Here is a 23,716-nt window from a genome sequence, read left to right on the forward strand (position 1 = left end):
TTAATTAATTTTGTGAATTAATCTCAGGGTGAGGCTGACTTACATTATTGTAAACTTAGTCATGTTTAATGAGTTTTTATTTTATTTATTTATTTATTTATTTTGAGAAAACAACTGCAAATATGCATTAGGCAGTTCATTAGTTGAAGTGATTTAACTGATTGTAACCGAATAAGTTTCGATATAAGTATGCTAGGAAGTGGAAATTACACTACACATCCCGTGCGGAGCTATAATTTCTCGGTGATGTGCGGACTTTGCGGTAACCCTGGCGCACACTTACTTACCTCTCAACCGTCAAACAGCGCTGGATAACTCTGAGTGGCTGTGATGTTTTGCAGCATCCTGTGACCGACTCGAGATGCTGTGTCTTTGAAGCCAGGGAGTGCTGTCCACGACTGACGAGCCGCGAGCGCTGCCGAAGCCTTTGATAACCGCCTGATGGCATAGCGTTTTGTTTGGTTGGTTGGAGCCACGGATAACGTCACTGAAAAGGCAGAAAATCAAACAATGCGCGGACCTTGAGGTCAATCTTCCGTGGAATTTTGCGCAGCGAATACTGTCGTGCATGTGATGTCCTTGGATCGTCTTTTAACAACAACAAAACAATAAATAAATAAATAAATCGCCTTTTCATCCTGTGCACTGGTCTGTGAAAATTGCAAATAGGCTGCAATTTCAAGTGAATGTCTCTTATTCCTAGACGGATATATTACATGATACATCGTTTGTATATGCTGAGCATTATTGTTCATGCTGTGCATGCGGCCTTGGTTTCCAATCATTTATTTTACATTGAAATATCAGTACCCAACGAGTAAACTATATACTTCTAGCGATACTACAACTTTTTAACACTAAAATGTGGCAGAGAAAGAAGTGGACAGCGAAGACCCAACAACTTTTCAAGGAATCATGAATAGGAGTTTGGTTGCTCACCTGTGCATGAAGGTGTTGACGCCAGTAAACTTTACGATTTGATGCTCAAATCTCATGCGACATGACTCCATAGGATTTCGTTCAAAATTCACTAACTGGCAACTAGCATGCTCCATATTTATATCTATTATTTCAATGCGGAAACGCGATTATTGCATACATATGGGACTATATGTTTCATAAAAGAAAAGTGAAATCTGTCATATATTTTCAAAACTGTAAGAAAATGTCACGTGTAGCAAATTTTCAGAAAAACTCTTCCGAAACATTTTCAAAACTTTCGTTCACACATCGCTGAAGCATTTGACCAAACTTAAGTCGTCATCAAGCATCAGTTCAAGTAAATAAAAGAAGAAAAAAAATTGTCATAACATTAATAATGCTTCCAAGCCACATAAAATTTGAAATAGTCCTATTTGATTGGCTTTTACACGTCAATGCTGAAAAAAAAGAATAAATATGTATATGCAAAAGTAGAATGCGCCCGATATCACGTGTGAGGGGAGCGTAGACGTAATCTGTCATTAGTGTCCGTGCAACAACCACCCGTATAACATAAGGTAGGTCTACACTGAGTAGCGACAAATGAAATTATCTTGAAAACACTTACTTTATATGTGTTAGAGGAATATTTGGATTCTCATACATAATTAATTGTTAATAATTCTTAAACATTTTAAAAAATTATTGTTCCTAGGCCTAGGTATTAGCCGGTTTCTTTAGTTTACAATTAACAGTCACATCTCTCTATTAACAATTTCTGGCCAAAAAGCAAATGAGGTAATCAACACATTCTTGTTCTTCAAGTTACCTTATGAAAGAATAAATTATACACCAAAAGCGAGGAGGACTTTTAAGAAAATAATATTTTAAACCACTTGAAAAACAAGTGTTCCATACGCCTTGATATTAATACTTATGATATTTCGATTAATAGTCATCTTCTCCATATAATCAAAATCATTATCTTTTATTCCTCAAAGAAGAGGTAATCTCTACAAATATAAACATTGGTAACATTACATCTCATAAGGCTTAGATTATTCTTTTAGGCCATAAATATCATTTTGCAACATATAGGCAGCTTAAACGTAGCCTAAAACTTCAACATTCAAAGAAAACTGGTTGTAATTCATATTCCTATTGTATTCGTCAAAAAACATAATCTCTACAAATAAATTCATTAATAACAGATTATATCTCAGATGGCGTAGATTATTTTTTTAGGCCTATAAAACATTTTGCACATACAGGCAGTTTAAACACAGTCGAAGTTTTTCAACATTCAAAGAAAACTTGTTTAATTCATATTCCTACGTTGAAAATGTTGTTATAACTGTTTAGCTTATTAGGTCTACTGTCATACAGCAGCAGACGTAGTTATGTTGACCAGTCCGAGGGGCATGTGAAGTGTGCTTTCATTTTTGGCACAGCTAACCTTATCACACCGCACTTTGAACTGAGCAGCGTAAAAAAAGAAAATCAGTTCAAATCACACAGATTACGAATTTTACCAATGCATAAAAGGGATCATATTTATATAACCATAAGGAAAATAGGGCTAGCTGTGAAAAAAAAATTCACAAACTTTTCGACATGTATGACATTAGAAAAAAAATGATAACACTACTTGGCAACATCACGTTGAGTCTGAGAATCTGGACGATACAAAAAGAATCATGTCGCATGAGATTTGAGCACCACTGTACATCCGAGATGAACTATGGATTATTATGGAGGTCGATCTAGAGGGGCTTGTTTCCGGTGCCCTTTTTGACTGTTTCATCGGAAATTCATTTATAATGGTTAGTTGAGCAAGGAAACAAACCGAATCTGTCGTTTATAGAGGACGATTTTTGAAGTGATTGCATTAATGCATTATGTTTTGGTTAAAATGGTCTTAATGATTACGGGTAATGTAGTAGTGGTAATGAAATCATCATGGTTTTGTTTTAAAACCGCTTCATAGGCTTTGGTTAATGCAGTATTTTTATGAGAATCATTACTCCATACAAATTTCAGAGTAGAATGATATTGATAACGTATGTTCCACGTAGGATTTCATTATTGTAACAATGCCTTGCGAGATGGTTTATCTCAGTACAGTATACAATACAAGTAAGATTAATCTGATACGGTATTTATGGTCTGACACCGGCACTAACCAATGAAAATGAAGGAAATCAGGATCAGAGACTCAATTCGATTTTGGATGGATTTCGAGAAATGTTGTCTCCTTCAGAAGATTTTCCTTCGAAACGCAATTCACTTTGTAATATTGACTGCGAGTTCCCTCATACAAACGTATGGCGAATTATAATGAACTGTTGCCAATCCTAAGAAGAATTTTATATATTTTTCCCTTTTGAAAACGCGTTTAATTTTATACGCTCTCGTATTCTTCTTTATTCATGCGTATATGTATGTATGTAAGGTATATATATATATATATATATACATATATATATCTATATATACTATATATATATATATATATATATATATATATATATATATGTATATATATATATATATATATATCATATATATATATATAGAGAGAGAGAGAGAGAGAGAGAGAGGAGAGAGAGAGAGAGAGAGAGAGAGAGAATCACTGGCCTATGTTCATTTCCCAAACTTACGTGGCAGATTGATATCTTGGTCTCGATGGAGATAAGGTCTCTATGGGGTCGTGCTATTTCGTAGTCGTACCCTTTGTGTTGTAAACCCTTTCTCGGTGACCTAGATTGAGCGACTTTTTATCTGCAAGTTACGTTATCTTGTATAGCTTCTTATCTTATCCGTCTCTCTCGCCTGACGGAGCGTGACGCAACCAGTAAGTACTCCAAAACATAATAAAATTGGTCCTTGAATATTCTTAGGCGCGAAAGAGAGAGAGAGAGAGACTTAGCCAGGTGTTAATTAACCCTCCCTTAAGATGATTATCGCTTATGCCTTCATTCCTACCCCCTCAATTGGAGACGGGAAAAAGATAGGGAAAACAATTTATTGATAAAAAATCTTACTAATTAACTATGTTCTTTAATGAATTGATATTTTGCTGTTAAATTATTTTTAATATTTCATATAAGTAAATCATTTATTTATCGTACAAAAGAAATAAACATTGAAAATTACATATGCATAACAATTCTCTCATCTCGGTAGAGAGAGAGAGAGAGAGAACTTGAGAGGAAGGAAGAAAGAGAGAGAGAGAGCGAAAGAGAGCGATAATTATTGTTTTTTATTAATGTTTATTATTTAATCTTATTAACTTAATATTAATATTTGAAATTAGTACTGTAAATCATTATTTATCATAAAATGTATATGAACATACAGTACAGTATTTCGTCACGAATATATGAAAATACAGAATATTGCTCTACAAAAAAGCACACAAATAGGCAAGTGTCCCACCCGGAATAATTATAATAGATTCCACACATAATAATAATAATAATAATAATAATAATAATAATAATAATAATAATAATATTTCGGAAGGAGACCCTCTCGTAGACATGTTTTGTTAAAAATAACTGCTGCTTCAGCACTATTAATCTTATAAAGAGTCTTCTCTATCTTTCTGATGACGGCTTTCTCGTTGTTGCTTAGACTGGCGAGCAAACGCACCAAAGGGGCGGGATGGTAAAATTCGGTTGAGTTCATTTGATTTATTATTGCTTATACAATTCTCTCTCTCTCTCTCTCTCTCTATCTCTCTCTCTCTCTCTCTCTCTAACGCGACGTTTCCTCCTGATTCGACAGGACAATTATCAAGCTGGTTACTTTCTAACGAAAGTACCAGCGCGCCCATGGAACGAACACCGGACAGGAGAATAATACCAGGGTGACGTCACGCAGGTAGAAGCCAATCAAGAGGCTCCCGGTGATACCCCCTACCTGAGAAGTCTGCAAGACTATTCAACGCCCGCCGTATGAGTCACCTTCCGGGAAACCAATAAAAAACTCGACCTACCGGAGAAGTGCTCTGACCGTACTGGAGAGCTCGCAACACCACGATAAAAGGAGAAGGACTCGCCACTGGAATTCTACGGGCTGCTCTATGAGCAAGAGCCCGTGCTGGCATAAAGCCAGCTTAATCCTAAACAACAACCACTGGAATTCAGTCCCTCAGCAGTTATCGCTTGATAATGTCCTGTCGATCAGGAGGAAACGTTCGCGTTAGAGAGAGAGAGAGAGATAGAGAAGAGATGAGAGAGAGAGAGAGGAGAATTGTATAAGCAATAATAAATCAAATGACTCAACCGAATTTTACCATGCCCTTTGGTGCGTTGCTCGCCAGTCTAGCAACAACGAGAAAGCCGTCATCAGAAAGATAGAGAAGACTCTTTATAAGATTAATAGTGCTGAAGCAGCAGTTATTTTTAACCAAAATAATAATAATATATAATATTTTTTAAAATCCGCTAATCGATGAGTCCATGGAATTGCTAGACCGCGAATATTGGGGTTGACCGTATCCAGTCCTAAAATTGATCTCGGGAAGTGTGTAAACATCATGGGACATAATTCTATAAAAATGAAAAAAAAATTATTTTTTTATGAAACAAAACTGAATTTACGTACAAATTTGTTAGTCGAGTGTTGTGGGGTCGCTGGCAGAGTAGGCCAGTCCCTTACGAAGCTCCTGATTGGCTGTTGGATAGCCAATCACAGGGCTGGAGACTCTCAGTCTCTCGAAAGAGTTCACCTGGGTATGATCTATGTTCCACCTCTCCTGAGCGCTACGTCTTTCAAAAGTATCCCTCAGGAGAGGTGGAATATACATCCTGCCTATGTGAACTCTCTCGAGAGACTGAGAGTTTCCAGCCCGTGACTGGGCTTATCAATAGCCAATCAGGAGCGTCATAAGGGACTGGTCTAGACATCAAATGCGCGGCCTAATGTGAATCTACTATAGCAACCTCTACCTGAAAGGCATCTTGAGAATTGGAGAGTTAGCACCTCATTTGCCTACCCGGAAAGGCATGACAGATTTGTCCTCTAATTGGTTTGACGAGAGAGATACAGTTACTGACGCAGATGTAACTGATAGCGCGAATGATGAGAGACGTCTCCAGTACGCATAAGTGAGGAAAAGTCGTCAGTAATCTTTTTTATTCTTATTATTATTGTTATCTGTCAATGACGTCGTTTTTATTTTGGATTTATTAATATCAGAGACTCGTATTATTTTTAACTGACGTATTGTATGTACAATCAATTTAATGGTAAGATGTACGGAAACTGTATCGCGTGCTAATACTCTTAGACAAATTATGACCATGAAACCTAATCATTGTTTTATACCAATAGTTTCAAGAAACTCTCTTATTGAGAAGATTTTATTTCAAGTGAAAATGTATAAATTGGTGTTATTTTCGTTTTATGTTATTGAATAATTGGACAATTTTTATCCGCCAACTGCGTACCTTTGCTTAATGTTTACTTGAGTACTTATTGTTAAAATGGATACATTTGATAATAACTTAGGTAGCAGACGCGTTTATACTGCCCATTGGAAAATAATTGCAAAAAATAATGACTTTGGGTGGTCTCATTTCTGCAAATCCTGCGGTCATCTTTAATAATGTGTGGTTCTCAGAGAATCTGTGTAGCAAACACATAAGCACTCGCACGCGTGTAAACACACACAGGGAATTTGGAATTTGGGAAAATTCGCTGGTACCAATGTTAGGCAATGCCCAGTGGCGTGATCGGTACGGTTTGACCTCCCATCTCGGTGGCCGCGAGTTCAATTCTCAGGCATCCCATTGAGGGGTTAGAGATGTGTATTTCTGGTGATAGAAGTTCACTCTCGACGTGGTTCGGAAGTCACGTAAAGCCCTTGGTCCCGTTGCTGAATAACCACTGGTTGACTGACATACAATGAAAAAAGAAGCCTTTTTGTTTTTGAGCTAAGATATATTTTCATAGGTGCATAGTCATGATCAAAGAGAATTTGGTTTTACATATGAATCCGTTTGAACAAAAAACTTGGAAGTTAATGTTCGTTTTATTTCACACCCATATTTTTTTCAGCATGTCTTTTTTAATGTTGAAACAAAATTTAAACCAGCTGCGTTATTCATGTATTTTTTGTTTTTTTTTAAATGTTAAGATACCATATTTATATTTAGTAGCGTTTCATTTATCTCAGTTTTGTGTATTACGAAGCCAACCCTTTTTGCAAGCATTCTTAGATTTTTAATTGTACGTCTCGTCTTAACTTCGTTGGCTTTCAACTTCTCTGCTCTCAACTTCAGTTCCCTCCTGAGAAGTTTCCCTGTTGGTGTCCTGGGAAGTTCCTTCAGGAAAGAGACGCCCCCTGTGAGTCTCTTATGAGGGGCAACTCTGGTATTTAGGAACTGCAAAACAAATCGGTATTTAGTCTAAAATAAACTTTACAGAATTTGTTCTTGAAAACAGAGTGGCAGTGAGTGAAATTTTTGGCGTCAAAAAATTCTCCTTGATTTACGAAATATAGGGCTGTTTAAACTTTATTTGCATAAATGAAGTGTCTAATTCCAAATCAACCTGGAGACATCACGAAAATAAAACTCACATGCTTTAGATATGAATATATGAATGTGAGTATATGAAGTACCACAAACAAAATGGCTTGTCCCATGCGAAATTCGCTGTGTATGGCATGCTTACAAGTTGGTCACAGAAGCAAGATCGAATGGTGGTCATTGTCCTTTTTCCAAACCAACAGCTATGGTACTGAGGCCTTTGACACACACCTTTTTGCATTCCCGTAGGACTTATACTCAACATATATATATATAGTATATATATATATATATATATATATATATATATATATATATATATATATATATATATATATATTCAGTTTTTAGTTTCCGTGACAGGGTTTTGGTAATAATACGAAGGTACATAGCATCCCAGTTGTTTCACTTCTCCTTTGTGGCTGCAACTTCGCTCATTATATATATATATATATATATGTATATATATATATATATATATTATATATATATATATATATATATAGTATTTATAATATATAGTATATATATATATAATATATTATTTATTATATATATATATATATGTGTGTGTGTGTGTGTGTGTGTGTGTGTATATTGTGACGAAGTGCCAAGTATCTGGTTACTTACACTTACCATTCATTAATTGTTACCTCACAAAAACCAGACACCTGAACCCTCATCACAGGTACTAAACGACTGAATACTCTAAAGGCAACAGTGATCCCTTAACAACTTGCCGTTATTGCAGAAAATCAGACTAAGTTCATCAAAACAGGTGTGAGGTAAATCTTTGTAAGTAATTAAATTAATCAAAGGGCATCACACTCCATCAACAACTTTAAAAGTCTAGGTATTTCCCTGATTTCGAAGTCTAAGTACTTCCCTGGTTCTAAGTCACTTCAAGTTAATTGAAGGAAAACAGATCAATTACCACTCTATGTTTCTACCTAAACTAATCATAATTAAATACTGGTGCAAAATAAAGAAAACACTTATAAAAATTTTAAATACACAAATTTATTATTAAACTCAATATTTTTATAAGTGAAATTCACAATATCAGGGAAAATTACTGTTACTTGAAAACAAAGCAAAGTTTTAATTAATTATTGAATCAATTAAGTAAAATTAAATCAGAATTGATTTATCACAAATTCAAGAAAATTAATTCAATCAAAATTCAAAAGTGGTTAGGCAAAAATTGAAATTTGGAAATTAATTCACAAGTGCTAACTAATAATAAAACTTGAAAAGAATTCTAAGTAAAATGTGAATTAATTCACAAGAGTTAAAATTTAATTGAATGTGCAATGATTAAGTAATGAAAATAACTAAGTTAATTAAATTGTGAATGCAAATGAAAAAACAGAAAAATGTGGAAAATACCAAAATTGCAAAAAGATTAATCACACAGAATATAAATAAAAATACACACTTCAATAAGAAAATGGATAAATGCACTTCAAATGTGAAACAAACACAACACACAAAAATTTGCAATGCATAAAAATGTAAATTTCACTAAAACCGTTGTAACTATTAGTTATTAGTTTCTCTAAACCATCCTAACCAATAGTTATTAGTTTTTACCAAACCATCATAACCATTAGACATTAGTGATTAGTTTTTACTTATTATTTATCGGTTTTTACCAAACCTTTATAACCATCAGTTATTAGTTGCAACTAATAAAAATATACACACATTACTTTGGTATACCAACTTCTTCTTCAAAAAATTCACCAATTCACAGAAATAGGTGCCGTTACACACACTTGTAAAATGTTTGTTCAGATTCCACAAAAAGCACTAAATAACACCAAATAAACTATAAGAAATATCAAATCTGAAATCTACAAGTTACAAGCAACCATTCAATAAGTACGAAATCGTTATGTTACTTTAAAATCAAAAAAGTGCTATGCGATGGAGGGAGAGAGAGAGAAAAGGAGATCTGAACGCCTCGTGGTTCTAAGATGTAATGAAAAACTTCTCCCTTATGGAAGCTGGGACAGTGGATCTGGCACAAAACGTTTTGGGCAATAATTCTTTCTAGAAGCTTCGAAATCTGACGCAACTTTACAGACAAAATGTGAAAGCTGCACGTAGCTTTGATCAAAGACATACGCATACGAGACGAGTATACATTCATGTTCGTACCCAATCAAGACAGAAATCGAGTGATAATTCAGATTGACATGTTTTTAAAAACACAACGAAGACTCGAGCTCTCTTATCAGACGTGTTGACAGATTAGGAAATCAAAACGGAGATCTCGGAGTTCCTCTAATCTCAAGGCAGTGACATAATAGGGAAACAATCCTAATTTTGAACGGACAAAGATATTCTCTCTCTATTTTCATACTACTATTCTTTTACATTATGTTATGCGAAATCTGAACACACATTTAAAACATCCTAATTCTAAGCTAGCTAGGAATCTGAAAAAAATGTTACACAATGCTACATACATTTTATACAGTCTAAGAGGGGATATATGCATTTTGAAAGTAGCAATATATAATATACCTCCCCCCAGAAGATTTTTTGTCATGGTGTTGAATCCATGATTTCGCAACGAGATAAATAATCAGCAACTACATTGTTTTTGCCACTAATGTGCTGCACTCTTAAGTTATATTGTTGTAAGCACAAATACCACCTGGTCAGTCTTTGATTATGGTTTTTCATTCGCTGGATAAATGATAGTGGATTGGGATCAGACAACACTAAAATTTCTTAATTACTAGGTCTATTCACATACACTTCAAACACTTTTTTCAATGATGTGATTAAGGCTAAAGTTTCCTTCTCGATTGTCGAGTATATTTTCTGATTTTTTTTCAATTTTGAAGACATGAAGCACACAGGATGGTAGATATTATTTTCATCTTCTTGAAGTAGAACAGCTCCAATGTACCACAGTCCGACGCATCAACTTGTATCACAAATTTCTTGTCGAAGTCTGGGGCTTGAAGTACTGGTCTTGAAGTTAATGCTTTTACCTTCTCAAAGGATCTTGACACTCTGGAGTTCAAACAAACTTAGTTTTGGGAACTAGTTAAGCCTAGCCTTCCCAAAGGAGATACTACGGCTGAGAAATTTGGGCAGAAACAACGATAGAATCCAGCCATGCCTAAAAATCTCTGTAGCTGTTTCCTGGTAGTAGGTAGGGTAGCCTTACGGATACCTTATACATTAGCATTTACTGGAGCAAGAAGGCCTTTCTCAACTTCAAACCCAAGATACTGCACAGTTGCCTTTCCAAACTCACTCTTCTCTAGGTTGACTGTTAGTCCTGCTTCTTGAAGTTTCTTGAAAACTTTCCTCAGAATCTTCAGATGTTCTCCCCATGTTGTAGAGTAAATCAATATGTCATCCAAGTATACACCTACTCCTTCTATCGTCCTAGCAGTTGATCCATCACTCGTTGAAATGTTGCAGGTGCATTCGTCAGACCAAACGGCTAAAACAGTAAACTGATACAGTCCAAAAGGAGTAATAAAACAGCTGACAGCAACTTGGCATTCGTCATCTAAGGGAATTTGACAATATCCCTTCAACAAGTCTATCTTGGAAACAAACTTGGCTTCCCAATATTATCAAGTAACTGATCTATAAGAGGCAAAGGATAATTATCAGCCACACTGATAGAATAATTCAGTTTCCTATAATCAGTACACATCCTAAATGAACCATCTGGTTTCTTCACTAACACACATGAACTGAAGTGACTTGAACTGGGTTCTGCTAATCCATGTTGCGGCAAATACTCAACTTCCTTCTTCAAAACATCTCGATGATAAGGTGATAAGCGATAGGCTCTTTGCTTGAAAGGTTTTCCAACTTCTTGAAGCTTGATCTCATGCTTGGTCAGATCAGTAACCATCCAGGCACATCTGCAAAAATTTCTGGAAAACTTCTAATTACTTCACTTAGGTCTTCACCTTGTTCAACACTCAGATGTTTCAACTTCTCTAAATTTTCCAAAATTGAAGAATTATTCACCTTGCTTGCAGCTCCCAATTCAGAGCCATCATCGTCTTCTGTAGATAAAGTTGTTTGTGTTACTGACACAGTTTCAGTTTTAGTTTCTGAGAAATAAGGTTTCAAGAGGTTCACATGTATCTTCCTTTGTCTTCTTCTTCTTTCTGGTGTTTCAATCACATATGTTCTATCATTTAACTTCTGAATTATCTTGTAAGGACCTTGAAATTTATTAGTGAGGGGAAATCTCTTGTCAGGTAAGAACACTAACACTTGTTGACCAACACTAAAACTTCTTAGCTTAGTCTTAGCATCAAATCTCCTTTCCATTTCTCTTGACTCATTTTCAAGTTTTCTAAAAAGAATTTTCTAATCTCTTTCAACCTTCTCCGTAAGTTCTTCACATACTCTCCTTGGCTTTCCTCTTGATTTTCTCCCCAATTTTCTGCAAGAATCTTCAACGGTCCTCTCACTTCTCTTCCAAAAATCATTTCATTAGGTGAACATCCCATACTTTCTTGATAATCACTCCTAACTTCAAACAACATTAATGGTAAAACCAACATCCCATTCTCTTCCTGACTCAAAACAATACTTTGTCAGCATACTTTTCAATGTCTGGTGGAACCTTTCTAAGGCCACCCTTGAGTTTCTGGATGATAGGCATGTGGATAACTGTTGTTTTCACTCCTAACAAATTCATCACATCCTGGAACAACTTTGAAGTAAAGTTGGTTCCTCTATCACTTTGTTACTATTTTCTGGTACACCAAACTTTGAGAAAAACTCCACAAGTTTTTCAGCAACTATCTTGGCAGATATGTTTCTAACAGGGATTGCCTCTGGATATCTTGTCACAGGACACATTAATGTTAACAAATACTCATTTCCCTTCTTTGCCTTCGGCAGCAGTCCAACCATATCTATAATCACTTTGCCAAAGGGTTCTCCTCTAACTCTATAAGTTGTAGGGGGGGCTTTCTTGATGGTTTCATTCGATTTTCCAGCTATCTGGCAGGTATGACACTCCACGACAAAACCTGCTAACAAAATCTTTGTGAAGTCCAGGCCAGAAAAAATATTTCATGATCTTCTCCACAGTCTTCCTGATTCCCATATGTCCAGACTCATGAGCTACTGCAACCACTTGCTTCCTCAGTGGATATGGAATCAAAATTTGATGATATTCGCTCCATACAGCATCTCCTGGTATATCTGTAGGTCTATACTTCCTCATCACCAAACCTTCCTTCAGATAATAACAGGTAGGAGTTTGTTGCATCTCTTAACGATCAACAACTCTGAAAAACAAATCAGTTAACAATGCATCCTTCTTTTCTGCAGTCCATTAGCTTCTCTCTTGTCACTTGACCAACTTCAAGGGTTGAATTCTCAATATTTGCTAACTCAGTGACTGTAGTTTCACTGCTGTCTTTAGTAACACTTTGACTACTCGGAGTCTCTTCAGGAACATCAGGTTCTTCTTCTTCGTCATCGCCGTCTCCTTCATGGGAAATCTCTTCTTAGTCAGCACTATGGGAAACATCACTTCCCTGGAACAATTCTTCTAAGCACAAAGATCCTTCACTTGATCCTTCTTGGGTGTGTAAATCCTCAGTTTCTTCACTTGCAGTTGTAGTCCTCTTCATACTTCTGGTAGATACACAACTAGGAAACACGGTGGTGGGGGGGGTTATTCTTCTCCAACTCTACTGTAGGACTAATCCTCAATGGTTTTCTGTCATTATAGGACAAGGAATAAATGGCACACCACCAACTTCATTCCTCAACAGAACATGTACACCTTCCACAGCCAGTGAGTCCTTTAGAGCAAAATCAACATTTCCTGTCACCAATTCACATGACAGGTGTAAGCATCATGTAGGAGTTTACTTCCTCTCCTCCTATACCCTTCAAAATAACTGAATCTCCTGTGAGACTCTTCTCCAACTGAGGGTGAGAACCACATACTACCACACTATGGTTACTCCCTGTATCACATAATATCTTGACTGGTACCTGCATACTTCCTTCTTGAGTTGACAGCATACCCTCATAGATATATGGCTTAAAAGCCTCCACACTGCTAAGCCACTCACTGCTTGAGGTAACATTTCCACTGGTTGCTAAACATTCAGCTTGTTTAGTTTCATTCTTCTCTGGAGTCTGATTCTTTCCCACACTGCTCTTTGTAGTTTGTTTCACATGGTCACCTTTCACTGCTTGACCAATTGGCTTTGACTGCTGTTGATTTCCGGTAACACTCTTGACTGAAGTGTCCTACTCTTCCACACTTGGAACAGACAACATTAGGTTTCTGCAACTGTCTTGAAACAAAAAATTAGATGAGGATTTCACATTAGTTTCTGAGATTGTATTACCTTGTGTACTCTTGGTAGTATCACTTGTAGGTTTCCCATTAAATTTGTTCCTGTTATTTGGATAAGACTTAAAACCTGGGCATTGTTGACTCTGGTACATTACATTGTAATTATGTTTACTACTAATATATTGTAATCTTCACTCAGTGCAGCAGCTTTGTCAAGTTTCTTCACCTCTCTCTCTCTCTCTCTCAAATAGGCTCTTATATGTTCAGGAATTCCCTTAAGATACTGTTCAAGAACAAGTAATTCTCTAACTCATCAAAAGATTTAACTTTAGCAGCTTCTAACCAACGTTTGAAACAAACCCTCACTTTGTACGCATAATCTAAGAATGTTCCCTTCTCATCTTTACTTAAATTTCTGAATCTTTCATTGTAGTACTCTGGGGTCATCTGGTAAACTTGTACACACTGTGTTTAAGTACCTTGTAGTCTTTACACTGATCACCTGTTAAGGCTAGATAAGCACTTCTCCCTTTACCAATTAAAACACTTTGTAGCAAAACTGACCATTTATCTTCTGGCCATCCCATACCTGAAGCCACTTTCTCAAAGTGATAAAAAAAAACTCATCTGGAGCTTCTTCAGTAAACTTAGGGATTAACTTCTGTACTCATACTACATCAAATACAGGGTCTGATTACCTTGGTTAGGGTTAGACGGTGTTACAGGTAATGTGGATCTAGCTCTTATCAATTCCATTTCCCTTTCATGTCTTGCGATTTCTTGCGATTTCTCTTCCCTCTTTTATCCTTTCTCTTTCCTCTTTTACTGCTTTTCTTCTTCTCTTTCTCTTCTTTCTTGTTTTTCCCTGTCTCTTCTTTCTCTTTCAGCTTGCATTTTCAGCTTAATTAAATTCTCTTCTGCTTCAATGAGTCTAAGCTCTAACTCTGCACACTTTTCTCCTTCTTTTCTGCTTGCTTATTCATAAGATCAGCACGTCCTACATCCAATAACTCTTGAGCCAATTCTAACTCATCTTCATCAGTTATTCTACCAGAGTACATCAATGATTCCATAGCAATACATCTTATCTGTGCCTTTACCATACTAGTAGACACATAACCACCACATGCCACTGCTGAATCGCTCCACTGTGCCTTAGTCAGAGTGGTTTCAGACATCACCTGGATGGAAGGGGTTGCTAAAAATTCCTGAACCTTGAACTGAGCCATTTTCCTCTAAGTTATCAACTTACTATTCAATACAATAAGTGCAAAACAAAACTATATCGTCACTCTCCTAACAAAATATATCCCTAACACCGCCAGTATATACTAGAGTGATAATGAAATCTGTTTTCCCGGGGTCTCTGGGCGCCATTAACACTTGGAGAGAAAGTAGCCAAAGATCTGGTTACTACTTACCATTCATTAATTGTTACCTCACAACAGCCTGACACCTGAACCCTCATCACAGGTACTAAACGACTGAATACTCGAAAGGCAACAGTGATCCCTTAACAACTTACCAGTATTGTAGAAAATCAGACTAAGTTCATCAAAACAGGTTTGAGGTAATCTCGTAAGTAATTAAATTAATCAAAGGGCATCACTTCATCAACAACTTTAAAAGTCTAAGTATTTCCCTGATTTCAGAAGTCTAAGTACTTCCCTGGTTCTAAGTCACTTCAAGTTAATTGAAGGAATAAAGATCAATTACCACTCTGTTTCTACCTAAACTAATCATTATTAAATACTGGTGCAAAATAAAGAAAACGCTTATAAAAATTTTAAAAATAAATTTATTATTAAACTCAAAATTTATAAGTGAGATTCACAATATCAGGGAAAATTACTGTTACTTGAAAACAAAGCAAAGTTTAATTAATTCTTGAATAAATTAAGTAAATTAAATCAGAATTAATTTATCACAAAATTCAAGAAAATTAATTCAATCAAAATTCATAAGTGTTGGCAATAATTGAAATTTGGAAATTAATTCTCAAGTGCTAAAAACAATAATAAAACTTCAAAAGAATTCTAAGTAAAGTGTTAAATTTAATTAAATGTGCAGTGATTAAGCAATGAAAATAACTAAGTTAATTAAATTGTGAATCCAAATGAAAAAACAGAAAAATGTGGATAGTACTAAAATTGCAAAAGTATTAATCACACAGATAAAATAAAAAACACAAATTCAATAAGAAAATGGAAAAATGCACACAAAACATAAAAATCACTTCAATAAGAAAAACTGGATATAAATGCACTTCAAATGAACAACAAACACAACACAGAAAATTTGCAATGCATAAAAAATGTAAATTTCACTAAACCATTGTTAACTATAAGTTATAAGTTCTCTAAACCATCGTAACCAATAGTAATTAGTTTTTACCTAACCATCATAACCATTAGATATTAGTTATTAGGTTTTACTTATTGGTTATTAGTTTTTACCAAACCTTTATAACCATCAGTTATTAGTTGCAACTAATAAAAATATAATACACACTTTACTTTGGTATACCAACTTCTTTCTTCAAAAAATTCACCAATTTCACAGAAATAGGTGCCGTTACACACACTTGTAAAATGTTTGTTCAGATCCACAAAAAGCACTAAATAACACTAAAAAACTATAAGAAATATCAAATCTGAAATCTACAAGTTACGAGTGACCATTCAATGAGTACAAAATCATTGCGTTACTTAAAATCAAAAGTGCTATGCGATGGAGAGAGAGAGAGAGGAAGAGAGAGAGAGAGAGAGAGAGAGAGAGAGAGAGAGAGAGAGAGATCTGAATCCGCCGCGGTTCTAAGATGTAATGAAAAACTTCTCCTTACGGAAGCTGGACAGTGGATCTGGCACAAAACGTTTTGGGCAATAATTCTTTCTAGAAGCTTCGAAATCTGACGCAACTTTACATACAAAATGTGAAATCTACATGTGGCTTTGATCAAAGCCACATGTACGAGACGAGTATACATTCATGTTCGTACCCGATCAAGACAGAAATCAAGTGATAATTCAGATTGACATGTTTTTAAAAACACAACGAAGACTCGAGCCATCTTATCAAACAAGTTGACAGAGTAGGAAAGCAAACGGAGATCTCGGAGTTCCTCTAATCTCAAGGCGCTGACATAATAGGGAAACAATCCTAGTTTCGAGCGGACAAAGATATTCTCTCTCTCTTTTCATACTACGTTATAAATTCTTTACATTATGTTATGCGAAATCTGAACACACATTTAAAACATCCTAATTCTAAGCTAGCTAGGAATCTGAAAAAATGTTGCACAATTCTACTTAACATTTTATGCAGTCTAAGAGGGGATATATGTGTTTTGAAAGTAGCAATATATGATATATATATATATATATATATATATAATATATATATATATATATATATATATATATATATATATATATATATATATATTATATAAATGGGCATACAGCAGGGTCCATAAAACACATCAACAAGGCCATAGTTTATTCAAACGAAACGTTTCGCACATGTTCTATGTGCATTTTCAATCTGTAAATATAACATAAAAATCATTAAAATTTACAAAAAGACATTAAAAAAAATATTAAGAGAAAAAAAAAGTTATTATTAAAAACTTTTAAATTAACATTATTTAAAAAGGGTACAGTAAAAAAAGACCCCGTGCTCACCAAACCATTCAGAGGAGAAGGAGAAGAACGAATGACCAAGATTTGACACCACCCTACGACTTCAGTTATGCGAGATAAAGAGGAGAGGCGGAAACGTTAGAGTTTAAAGAAGGAACAAGCCGTTTAATGTATAATGACTCAAGGGTAGTTAAGTAATCACTATGGCTCGTACCACCAATAATGGAGAAATGCTTTTTGTTGACTTCAATTTTACATATAGAGGCATGGTTCTTTATATTAGAAAATTCGGGTTTACTCAGTTTCTGGCCCGTTCTATAAACTGTATCCCATGTGGCTACAATATCTCAACTGCAGTAACCTGCGACAAGATCCAACATAAATACCGGGGCATCCGGGCACTTGAATTTATAAATAATGTTGGACCTCATGAAGGCCTGCAGCTTGTCCTTGTAGTTAAAGAATACACCAATCTTGAGTGGATTGATTGGAATTAATTGAATATTAAGGCATCCAAATTCATGTTCAATTATTTGTTTAATTTTGGTTGCAAAGTAGTTGTCCGAAATAAACGGGATTGTGGCAAATATATTTTTCTTTGGGACATTATAAGAGGGTGTTGGATCAGAGAAGTGTTGTGACAACAGCCTGTTAATTACTTTAAAAACCACGTTTTTTGGATAAGAATTCTGTGAAAAAAAATTGATTAAAAACAAAATCTCATTATGAAAAAGAGACCAACTCGAAGAATATCGAAGAGCCCTATAAACTAGAGTATATATGGAATTTAGTTTAAATTCTTAAGAAAGCATGAGCTATAGAAGTTATTAGCAAGTCCAGTGTATGTCTTTTTCCGATACACAGATGTTGTAAAATCACCATTATCTCTGCTTACATTAATATCCAGAAAGGGTAGACAATTGTCGTTTTCTTTTTCCATGGTAAACTTTATATTTCGATGTTGATTATTGATATGTTCCAAAAATATCTCACTTTGCCAAGGCTCCTTGAATAATATAAAAGTGTCATCAACATATCGTCTATAATAGACAGGTTTACATATATGTGGACAATTAGTTACAAAAAGTTTTCTTCTCAAAAAAGACATAAAAAATATTGGCGAACACAGGCCCCAATGGGGAGCCCATGGCAACTCCATCGACCTGCGAAAAGAGTTGACCATTAAAAACAAACATTGAGTCTTGCACAGCAAGCTCAAGAAACGTCTTAAAAAGTTGTCTATTAAAACCATGAAACACTGTGTGATCGTCATAAAAAATCTTGTCTAAAATAATGTTGATGGTTTCATTCAGAGGCACATTTGTGAAAAGAGATTCTACATCGAAGCTTGTCATGTGTAGATCACCATCTTGTAAGACTATTCTTTCTGGAACTCATATCCATTTTTAAGTGAAAATTCGTTGTAAGCAAATTCACTGAGTAATGAGACAAGGTATTTGGATATTGCATAAGAAGGGCTGTTATAGGCTGCCATAATGGGTCTAATAGGGACTCCTTCCTTATGTACCTTAGGGAGTCCATATAATATACTAAAAGAAGAACCTGTCACAAATAGTTTCTGGTACGTAATTTCATCTAAAATACCTTCATTTTTCAATTTTCTCAAAAATCTATTAATTTTGTCTTCTCTTTTGTAAATGTCTAAAAAATTTGGTTCACCATGCGATCGAAATTTAGTGTTATCAGCAAGGGCAATTAATTTTATTAACCTTATCAATATAATCTTGTTTTATTTAGTAGTACCACACCTTTTCCTTTGTCTGGTTTACAAATAACCAAACTATCCCGTTTACTTAGTTTCTGCAAGATATTCAAATCCTCTTTCCTGAAGAACGGGGTCCAAGATACTTTTAACTTGGTATAAGTCTTATGTAAAAGAAACGATAACTTTTGTTGTAAACCACTTAAGTCATTGACCAAATTTAAACCCTTGAGTCTCTGAAAAAGCATTTCGAAAGGAAAATAGAAGTCTGCATACTTAGGTCTGTAGGATGGCAAACAAAAATCCAAGCCAAACGAGAGCAAGAACTCTTCTCTTTTAGAGAGAACATAGTTAGAGAAATTAAAAATACAGTAATTCCTGTGATTAAAATTGGGAGTAACAACCCATTATGGCAGCCTATAACAGCCCTTCTTATGCAATATCCAATACCTTTGTCTCATTACTCAGTGAATTTGCTTACAACGAATTTTCACTTAAAAATGGATATGAGTTCCAGAAGAAAGAAATAGTCTTACAAGATGGTGATCTACACATGACAAGCTTCGATGTAGAATCTCTTTTCACAAATGTGCCTCTGAATGAAACCATCAACATTATTTTAGACAAGATTTTTTATGACGATCACACAGTGTTTCATGGTTTTTAATAGACAACTTTTTAAGACGTTCTTGAGCTTGCTGTGCAAGACTCAATGTTTGTTTTTAATGGTCAACTCTTTTCGCAGGTCGATGGAGTTGCCATGGGCTCCCCATTGGGGCCTGTGTTCGCCAATATTTTTATGTCTTTTTTAGAAGAAAACTTTTTAACTAATTGTCCACTATAATGTAAACCTGTCTATTATAGACGATATGTTGATGACACTTTTATATTATTCAAGGAGCCTTGGCAAAGTGAGATATTTTTGGAACATATCAATAATCAACATCGAAATATAAAGTTTACCATGGAAAAAGAAAACGACAATTGTCTACCCTTTCTGGATATTAATGTAAGCAGAGATAATGGTGATTTTACAACATCTGTGTATCGGAAAAAGACATACACTGGACTTGCTAATAACTTCTATAGCTCATGCTTTAAGAATTTAAACTAAATTCCATATATACTCTAGTTTATAGGGCTCTTCGATATTCTTCGAGTTGGTCTCTTTTTCATAATGAGATTTTGTTTTTAATCAATTTTTTTTCACAGAATTCTTATCCAAAAAACGTGGTTTTTAAAGTAATTAACAGGCTGTTGTCACAACACTTCTCTGATCCAACACCCTCTTATAATGTCCCAAAGAAAAATATATTTGCCACAATCCCGTTTATTTCGGACAACAACTTTGCAACCAAAATTAAACAAATAATTGAACATGAATTTGGATGCCTTAATATTCATTAATTCCAATCAATCCACTCAAGATTGGTGTATTCTTTAACTACAAGGACAAGCTGCAGGCCTCATGAGGTCCAACATTATTTATAAATTCAAGTGCCCGGGATGCCCGGTATTTATGTTGGATCTTGTCGCAGGTTACTGCAGTTGAGATATTGTAGCCACATGGGATACAGTTATAGAACGGGGCCAGAAACTGAGTAAACCCGAATTTTCTAATATAAAGAACCATGCCTCTATATGTAAAATTGAAGTCAACAAAAAGCATTTCTCCATTATTGGTGGTACGAGCCATAGTGATTACTTAACTTACCCTTGAGTCATTATTAACATTAAACGGCTTGTTGTTCCTTCCTTTAAACTCTTACGTTTCCGCCTCTCCTCTTTATCTCGCATAACTGAAGTCGTAGGGTGGTGTCAAATCTTGGTCATTCGTTCTTCTCCTTTTCCTCTGAATGGTTTGGTGAGCACTGGGTCTTTTTTTACTGTAACCTTTTTAAATAATGTTAATTTTAAAAGTTTTTAATAATAACTTTTTTTTTCTCTTAATATATTTTTTTAATGTCTTTTTGTAAATTTTAATGATTTTTATGTTATATTTTACAGATTGAAAATGCACATAGAACATGTGCGAAACGTTTCGTTTGAATAAACTATGGCCTTGTTGATGTGTTTTATGGACCCTGCTGTATGCCTTTTCATATCTTCACCTGGAATCCGTATATATGTATATATATATATATATATATATATATATATATATATATATATATATATATATATATATATATATATATATATATAACTGAATCACGAAAGTTTGGAACGTGATAAATCCATAAACAACTGAGTTTCTGCAAGATCTTCAGACTTCAATGTATTTTACTCAGCAGATAAACTGACTTACATGAGGAATTGATAGTACAGGAAAGCTCGTATAACTGACAGATAGGGATTATAAGGAGATTAGTACTAGAATCCGGCACACCTGAGAAAGAGTAACCTTTCCAAACAAGCATAAACATGGGTACAATTTAAAAAACAAAAAGATTAAGTCAATCTGCTCAGACACATATATATATATATATATATATATATATATATATATATCTATATATATAACTATATGTAATATATATATATGTATATATATGTACATAATACATATATATATATATTGTCATGAGTATCCATTTAGGATTCTGTTTCTCTTTTGTCTTTTCTATGGCGAAGCATAAAAGATAGAAACATAGTGATTTGGAAAACTTAAAACGTAGAGATTTGAGTCTAAGCTTAAAGATCTGGAAAACATGAAATGTATAAGTTTAGGAAACAAGACACGTGAAGACTTTGGTAAAACCAGATATGGAAAACATTAGTCTGTCATTGTTCAGCATTTGCTGACTTGTGAATGCTCTTGATGCAATATCAGCAGGATTTACTTTACTCTGAACATATTTCCACTGTGCATTTTCAGATAAATCCTTAATTACTATCACTATTTGCAACAAAGATAAGAAACATTTTACTATCACTAAAAAACATTTTACTATCACTAAAAATATACTATCTCAATCCCGTGAGATAGTACCAAACACTGGGTACTTGAAAATACTTGAGATTTTTTTCCACACCTTCAAAGGAAAACGAATCCCTTGAGAGTGCTTTGTCATCCTATTGTATTGCTAAATGAAACAGTTGAAAACCCGTTCAATGGCTTTCTCTAAGATTAGTTATGAAATAATAAATGACCCACCAGAACGATCCTATGGGACTCGCACCTCCTTTCCATTGTGATACTCTCCCAGCTAATATGTCGCAAAAAGATGAACGAAACCCACCTGTCCCCTCAGGTACATTAGCAGGTGGGGCTGAAGTGCTGTGACCCAACACAAGAAAAGTAGAACAATCCCAAGAGACTCGCGTCCCCTTTCCACAGAACCATTAACGCATGTTTCCTGGTGAGAGTTCAGTTTACCCCCTCCCCCAATCCTTTTACCTAACCCAAACTGTAGCATTGTTATCAGACCCTCGAGTCTTGACTCCGCCCTCAGCTGGACCTTCACATCACCTGACCTCTCTGAGCCACCCGCACTTGAATTGTCTTCCATATTTTGGCACCTTTTCTTGCTGTCATTCAAATGTCGTTTCAGGATGCGGGAAACCATTAGAGGCAGACACAAAACGACCGAGTCGAATTACCCCAACAAACTCGGAACTGCTTGGAAGGACAACAACACCAACGAACTTTGACTAGCGTGCTATCAACGTGGACAGCTCTGCAAGCGCAGTACCGTGTGACCTGTACGCACATCTGAGTGTGAGCAAACTTATCCACAGAGCCCTAGCTGTTTGAACTATGCCGACGCCCTGACACTACTCTACTACCTTCGGCTCAGTCATCGCACCTGACACGGAAGTGACTTTGTGCCAAGAACTCGGCATATGCTTTTCCCCCTTACCATCATCGTGTGCTGAAGAGGCTAGTAACTAACTAAAGAAGAAGAACTGAAGAACTGTTTTAGGCTTTGGCAGGCAGCCTAACTGAAGAACTGCTTTAACTCTACCAGAGAGCCCGACAGAAAGAGAATGTTTTCTATGGGGAGAACTGGCAGGTGACCCACGTCCCCTACCGCCTACCTGGTACAGAACTAGGTCCGTCAGCCTGCTAAGTAAGGAAACTGAAATTGTACATTCGTGCTGTTGGCACTTCACTACTGTTCCTAGCACTCATTATTTTCTCAGCTGTGTCATCTCTTGATTCCCGTCTCCTTATGAGATGTGTGAGATTTTAATGTGATATTAGTCTGGCGTGTAATAAGATTGCTGCTCAGGCTTAAAGCTGTGCCAACATAAATTCTTGCAATATCAAAGTGTTGTGTTTTATCTTACGTAATAATGAATTGCTTTCCTGTGCTATTTCTAGTGTTTTCATGCAAGAACCTTTTGCAGATCTGTGTAGACTGCCCCATTATGTACCTGCCCTGTAGATCAACAGTGCCAAATATCACTCAAGGTATGAAAAGGACATGTAGCTCGCTTACAGCACTCCACTACTTATTGTTTTGATTTAGTGCTAATTTTTTAGAGTTCATAATCATCACTTTACTTATATCCATTTGTTATTTAGTAGAACTTTTACTTGCTGGGAGTGCAATCAAAACACGAGGGT

The 23,716-nt window shown here is 35.4% G+C and overlaps 1 protein-coding gene across 4 annotated transcripts in view; it reads right to left on the minus strand.

Moving 5' to 3' along the window:
- Nucleotides 1-277: 277 nt before the first annotated feature.
- The window catches only part of LOC135202303 (uncharacterized), a 90,222-nt gene continuing 66,783 nt past the window's right edge, over nucleotides 278-23,716 (minus strand). For all 4 annotated transcript variants that reach the window (XM_064231638.1, XM_064231634.1, XM_064231637.1 and 1 more), the window contains one exon: nucleotides 278-487. In XM_064231638.1, coding sequence (XP_064087708.1) covers nucleotides 298-487 — 190 coding nt within the window. In that variant the 3' untranslated portion in view covers nucleotides 278-297. The remainder of the gene's footprint in view (nucleotides 488-23,716) is intronic.

Source organism: Macrobrachium nipponense, chromosome 30 (assembly GCF_015104395.2).
Source record: "Macrobrachium nipponense isolate FS-2020 chromosome 30, ASM1510439v2, whole genome shotgun sequence".
NCBI lineage: Eukaryota > Metazoa > Arthropoda > Malacostraca > Decapoda > Palaemonidae > Macrobrachium > Macrobrachium nipponense.